Source organism: Gekko japonicus, unplaced genomic scaffold (genome assembly GCF_001447785.1).
Source record: "Gekko japonicus isolate JY-2015 unplaced genomic scaffold, Gekko_japonicus_V1.1 scaffold302, whole genome shotgun sequence".
Taxonomy (NCBI): domain Eukaryota; kingdom Metazoa; phylum Chordata; class Lepidosauria; order Squamata; family Gekkonidae; genus Gekko; species Gekko japonicus.
Window position 1 is genome coordinate 17,147 of NW_015170283.1, and position 6,916 is coordinate 24,062.

General features: G+C 44.2%; 1 protein-coding gene across 1 annotated transcript in view; it reads left to right on the forward strand.

The window, feature by feature from the left end:
• Positions 1-6,916, forward strand: part of SPHKAP (SPHK1 interactor, AKAP domain containing) — a gene marked incomplete at its 5' end in the record, with an annotated part of 25,012 nt that overhangs the window by 13,950 nt on the left and 4,146 nt on the right. Inside the window, 3 exons of the mRNA XM_015417823.1 lie at positions 989-1,075; positions 4,796-4,848; positions 4,945-5,129. Of these exons, the coding sequence (XP_015273309.1) occupies positions 989-1,075; positions 4,796-4,848; positions 4,945-5,129 (325 nt within the window). The remainder of the gene's footprint in view (positions 1-988; positions 1,076-4,795; positions 4,849-4,944; positions 5,130-6,916) is intronic.

Here is a 6,916-nt window from a genome sequence, read left to right on the forward strand (position 1 = left end):
CAAACAGCCATGAGCAGAGTTCAGGATGAGACGCATGCTACCACATTACGACAGAGTTCACTAGAGTGGCTCAGCCTATAGAAGAGAGGATAATTCACTTTCCAGCAGCTTGTCCCATTGCTCAATAATGATTAAAGATTCCTAGTATTCAAGCAAAATCTTTGTTGCTGCTGCACCCTAAACAAAGGAGCCAAGTTTACCACCTCTATACTTTTTTTTTAACTTCCAAAGAAAACAATGGCTAATTTTACTAGGTCAGGAAGTCACATATGGGTTAATAATTTAGCCAACTGTTCCTTTTGATGCTCATATGATATGAATTACTTCACGCAAACAAATGGATGTATTTTGAACTCAGGAGCCTTAGTCAGTAAAAAGTTGAACAATGAAATCCCTTGCCTCATCTCCTCATCGCTTGCACTTTCAGAGGTATCTAAATTTCTGAGAGTGCAGTCATAGGCATCTCTGAGGACAGTATGAGAACACGAATTTATGTAAGCCTGGTAACTGCTTGATGATCAAGTGAAGACCAGCATATATATGAAACAGCCATCACAGATCACATGGTTTTCATATAACCTCCAAAACAATACTGTTCAATATATGCAGGTCACACATTTGCTGCAGATCATCAAGTGATGGGATGCCAGAGTGATACATGGACATGTATGAATCAGCATTTCATAGTGTCCCCCCCCCCCCGGTGCAAGACTGTGGGCTGAAAAGGAACCTCCATTTTGCCATAACCAAACCATCAGCAAGATGTGATTCTTTGCCAGTTCATATCATAAGATGTGTAACGGTTGTGTATTTTTAGTATATACGTCCACAGCTTTTGTTTTACTGATTTGCTGAGTAGAACAAGAACTGTATGCCCTGAGTCTGAGACACAGAAGAGCAGCAGTTTTGCCTGTCACTTTGGTTAACGGTGTATTCAAGTGCATGCTGGTGCAGACTGGCATTAATACTTAAATTTTTGCATCGTCAGCAATGGCAACAGCAGCACCACTAGCAGTCTTGGCATTATGGACCTGGAAATTTATCAGGAAAACATGTCATCTTCTCGTACTATTAAGTAAGTAGCTGTCAAGGTGACCTCTGATCTTTGGAAGTGCTGTTCCATTTCAGCTGAAAACCATTTCCGTCATCTAACAATGTGCCAAACGACCCCAATGCCTTCATTGTTCATCCTGCTGCTTTCTAGCTGCTATTTTAACTGCTTGGCAAAGTCCCATCAGTGACAAGTACAAGCCCATGGTTAGGCTTTTCCAGGATGGATAATCACCATCCAATGGAAATAAGGAATACCCATCACTTTCACATTAATTTTGCAGTGTGTTCCACAGTGCAAATTAATGTAACAGCACCTCATGTATTTGATACAAACTCAGTGGCTCTTCACTTGGCAGTCTGAGCTGCAGTTTCATTTATTGCTCTCTATGGCTAGTAGCTGTCAATTTCTGTCTGGCATCAGCAGCTGTCTGCAGCAGACAAAAATCCTGATCCTGTAGTACCTGAAATTCTGTTTATACAGTGGTTCTTGGTGCACATGGAGCTGGAATTATGGCCATACAGTATAAACCAAACGCATTTATTTCCCTGCTTTGAGAGATTTTAATATCAGCAGGCCAAGGTTAATCACATTAGACCAAATCAGCTTAAGATGAAGAACGGCAAATCTTTCAATTCACATAGTGAAACAAATGTAACCCAGAACACTCCCAGCGTATTTGAGCTTATTTCTACTACATTGGCTTAGACCATAGTGGTCTCAAGAGACGTGCTCTGAAACATGATGAGGTGTACTGGTGGGTGGTTTATACTGACAATGACAAACTTCAATATGCTATCCACCATACATCTCTCCCTCTGAATCATATGCCCTGCAATCCATACAGAACTACGTGTACGTCTTCCATTCCAGTCAGTGGAGCTGACGCACATAACCATGCACACAAGTAAAAACTTGGCAAGGAATATTTGCCTGACAGATACACTTCTAGAAATGCACAACTCCCTCAGTGCTTAAGAACTGTTTATGCCCAGTGACAGAAACTTTTTCTCCAGTTTTCTACAGCATGCACATGCTTTTGAGTGAACATTTTAGAAAAAGGACTGCAAGAAAAGGCTTGGTCTTGATAGTCTTACCCAGAAAGCCAACTGATGACTTTGAAAATGGTGGTAGTTAGAGACTGTAAATATAGGCTGGGATCCTGAAAACTGCTTAGACTGCTTTGTGTATAACCTGGAGCCTCTCCATTTCCTCCTCCCCCACCCCCCACCTTTCTGAGGCTGTTAGTTTTGCTTACTGGGCAGCTGTCTGTAAATAACTCCCCATCCATTACCGATGTTAACTAGATTAGCGTAATTAATAAAATGGTCCCTGGTTAGATTTCAGTTTACTGTAGAGGCAGCATCCACATTTTCAAAATAAATTTCTAAATAGTTTTGCATCATTATATCTCACTCACTGCATTTCATGTCCCCTTATCCTGCTTTTTTTTCCCTCCTCTGGCAAAGTTTATGTAAAATAACTGACTACATAATGAAAGCGCCACAAGGCTCCTGCATATTTTTGCTGCAACAGACTTGACACAGCTCACGAATGATTAAATAGGGAAGTGTGCAGTCCCCCCCCCCCTTTCATTGTTGGTTCAACGGTGTCTTTTGTCACATTTCTTGTCACACATCCATTTTCAGGAGCATAGGTGTGCTGGTCTGCAGTAGAAGAGCTAGATCTGAGTCCAGTAGCACCTTGGAGATCAACAAGATTTTCAGGGTCTACCCTTGACCTAGATAGCCCAGGCAAGCTCGATCTCGTCAGATCTCGGAAGCTCAGCAGGACCGACCCTGGCAAGTGTTTGGATGGGAGACCTCCAGAGAATACCAGGGCTGGGAGGCCAGAGGCAAGCTATCACACCATTTCTCTGAACGTCCTCTGTGCCCAGTAGGAGTCGCCAGAGGTTGCCATGACTTCTAGTCACAGACACACACACATACACAAATGCAAAAATACAACAACAAAAAGTTTTCGGGGTCTAAGCTTTCAAGAGCCAAAGCTCCCTGCATCAGATACAGGTGGGAATGGAGATGCCTGACTCCTAATGCCTCAGAGAGCTCTATTCCTACTTGGATCGAATGCAGGGAGCTTTGTCTCCTGAAAGTGCACACCCTGGAAACGTTCTTGGTATCTGACGCAGGGAGCTTTGACTCTTGAAAGCTTAAACCCCGAAAATTTTGTTGGTCTCTGCTACCAGACTGGAGTCTAGCACGTCCATTTGTGTTACTGTTTTTGTGTTCAACCCCCCCCCCTCCTTCTCCTCTACCTCCTGCCCCACTGTATTGCACTGAGGGGCTGCTTATGCTGATGCTGTTCCAGGCTAGTGTCAGTGGCCTCCAGCAAGCCATCTGATAAGCCAGCAGAGGAACTCTGACGTCTTCTGGCATCTCTGAAGCTATTCCCACAGCATCAGAGGCCATTTGACCCAGTGAACTCTGGGAACTGGAGTCCCTAGGTTGTGCCTTCCATTGTGTAAGGCTACATTTTGCAGTGTGCACCAAGGTGGCAGAGGTCAGAGAGAAATACTCTACCTGCCCAGAAGCTGGCTGGTTACCAGCAGAAGCAGCAACTGCAGCATCAAAACCTAACCAGCTCAGCACAGTACATGTTGTTGTGTGGATGGAAGGAGAAATAGTCATGAAGGGGGGAAAGCAGCGCTTGTTCATTTGTCATTGTTTCCTTTCAGTGGCCTTGCCCGGACCATTGAAACAAGCTGAGTATTTCCAGTTTGTTCCCCACCCCCCCACCCGTGTTTTTGGGAATGAATGCACATCCCTAAACCTCTGAATGATGTTTGAAGTACCTTGTATGCAACATAGATGTTCCTTTTAGTCTAGCAAAACATTGAGAGGCCATGATAAATTATGAGAGGAGAATTAAAAGACTGGAATTGTTGAGGACTGGAGATGGGCAAAGAGGAAGCCACTGAACTAGCCTCAGACATGAGCAGTACTGAATAAAGTAGTTTTATCTCTCCTACCCACACTGAAAGGGAGGGGGAATTGTGGGGGATGTATACCTCAGCATTCAGCCTCTGTCCCTCATTTACACACACCCAATGCTAGGAGGTTATAGTTTGGGTGGAGCTCTGCCACCTTCACAGATAGAAAACATCCTGAGGAGGTGAAATTAATTGGAGGAAGTACTTTTCCTCTGGTTGAATAATCTCCTGTGGACTCTTAATTACAAAGTGGACAGAACCCTTAATAGTCTCTAACATCCTGAACTGGTAGACTGTACTGCTACTGACAAATACGACTGCCCATCTTGATCTATCCTGTACTGGGGGAGAGAATTAGGGACAGGGGGTGAATGCTTCCTATTACATGTATCTCACCCTAATTTTACCTGCCCCCCTTCAATAGTTGTTAGAAACTCAGTCAGGTCAATTCCTCCCCTCCCTTCTGGTTTATTCCCCCCCCCCCATGTTTAATTACCCTGTATTACACTTAAGGGGGGGCAATAAACTGGGTCGCTTTTGTTGGGCCATTTTTTAGTTGTCCCCCCCCCCATTTATGAATTATGTCTTTCTGCGTAGCTGGAAAGAGACTCCTGAGTATGCAGAAGCCCTTAGAGAACCTGTGGCTGGTCGTTGTGTCAACTGCCTTACTGAAGGGGTGATAAAAACTGGCATCTCAGGGCTCCTTCTGAAATGATTTCAGCTATCCTGAAAGAATGTGTTGCTGTGCCTTAAGTGATTGACAATAATCTTTATTGTTGTTTTTGTTTCTTAAGCGAATTAGTAGAAGAAAACACACTCTGTAATAAACAACCAGAAAAGGGAGAGGGTAAGTTAAATGTCATTAATAGGACACGGGGAGGTAAATTGGCTATCAGGCATCTGGCCTCATTGAATACAAGTTCTAATTTCACTCTTTATTCAGAATGCACTGCTGGTTTATCTGTGGAAACAGCCAATAAGCAAAAGGATCTCTTGGTGATTAACTTCGATCTGGAACCAGAGTGCCCTGATGTAGAACTACGTGCTGCCCTTCAGTGGATAGCTGCATCGGAGCTTGGAATCCCTATTATCTATTTTAAGAAATCTCAGGAAAATAGAATTGAAAAGGTAATGCCATTGGGTGTTCACATAAATGATGGTTTCATGTTTTCTTGGCATAGATCTTGCAATATTCTACCCATAAGAATTTTTACCCAGTTGTGAAATTGTAAGGAATGAACTGAAAGATTGCATTTTGTCCTGTGTAAGGTGCATTCTGGTAACCCAAGCTCAGGGTCTGTGAGAAACTGCAGGAGGGGAGGAATCATTAGGAGATCCTACTGTGGAAAATGGCCCCAAGATTCTCTCGTTCTCAGGGTCTTGAGAATCTCCCCCCCCCACACACACACACATAACTTTTTGCCTCCTTTAACATATAGCTGCTCCCAACATTCTGCCTTTTCTGGAACATTTTTGTTCCTTGGTATGCCACTTTTTAAGGTTATTTTTCCTGTTCATTACTTTACAACAAGTTATTTTCCTGCATACCTGGGAAGCATTCTGAGTAAGTAGAGACCTCGACCTTTCCTTCATCATCCATAAAAGACCAGCCAGTTAGATATGAGAGGAGCAAAATGTGTATTCAGACACTCATTGGGTCAGAATGGTATAAATTCTCACCTTTAGATTTTGCTAGTTTGATGTAGTGGTTAATTGCATGGACTCTAATCTGGGAGAACCGGGTTTGATTCCCCACTCCTCCACTTGCAACTGCTGGATGACCTTGGGCAAGCCATAGTTCTGTCAAGAGCTGTTCTCGAAAGAGCAGTTCTCTTACAGCTCTCTCAGTCCCACCTACTTCACAGGGTGTCTGTTGTGGGGAGGGGAAGGGAAAGGAGTTTGTAAGCCGCTCTGAGACTCAGAATGTTGGGCGGGGTATAAATCCAGTCTCTTCTTCATCACTGAGACACATCTCACAACTCTATCCCAGGTTTCTTCCAAGGAGTTCAAGGTGGCATCCCTGTACTTTATCCCATTATCTTTATAATACGCTTGTGAGATGGATTAGGCTGTGAGGGAGGGACTGGCCCATGACCATCCAGCGAGCTGAGTGAGGATTTGAATCTCGGTGTCCCCAGTCCATGTCTGACGACCATACCATGCTGCTATCATGCAAACTCTAGGAATGGTTTCACATTAAAACAATCTAGAATTACTTTGTCCTGCATGAAAAGATCCACAAAACCTCTGGGGGTTGCAGTGGCAGGACTGGGGTGTGCAAAAAAAAAAAAAATTCGGTAAAATTCGGATTTGGGTTTATTGAACCCGAATTTTTTTGGGAAACCCGAAAAAACCCGAATTTCTATACTGGTAAACCATAGATATCCGAAAACTTTCGGAAAACCCGAAAAATTCAGGTCCATTATAACCAATGGGGCCATTGAAGTCAATGGCAAAAAACCTCTTGAAACTTTGCGGGGGGCTGGGGGGGAGGGGTAGAGCCTCCAAATTTGGACCGTGGCTGCTCAAGCCTCTCCCCGAAAGACCCCCAAAGTTTCGAGAAGATTGGTCCAGGGGGTCCGATTCCAGGGGCATCCAAAGAGGGTGCCCCCAGTCCCCCCAGATCAGCTTGCTGTATTCCCGGTTTGCCGCCGAAATTCGGCGGCAATGCATTTCAATGGGATTTTAACCTTCTGCTTTCCTTTTTGCAGACCCCTAGGGGGGGTTAGAGGGAGAGGCTCCAAACTTGGAGGGTGGTTACTGGAACCTCTCCCCAACATGCCCACCAAATATCAAGAAGATTGGACCAGGGGGTCCAATTCTATGGGCCCCCAAACAGGTTGCCCCCATCCCTCCATTGTTCTCTATGGTGGGAAAAAATACTTTTTTTCCCACCATAGAGAACAATGGAGGGA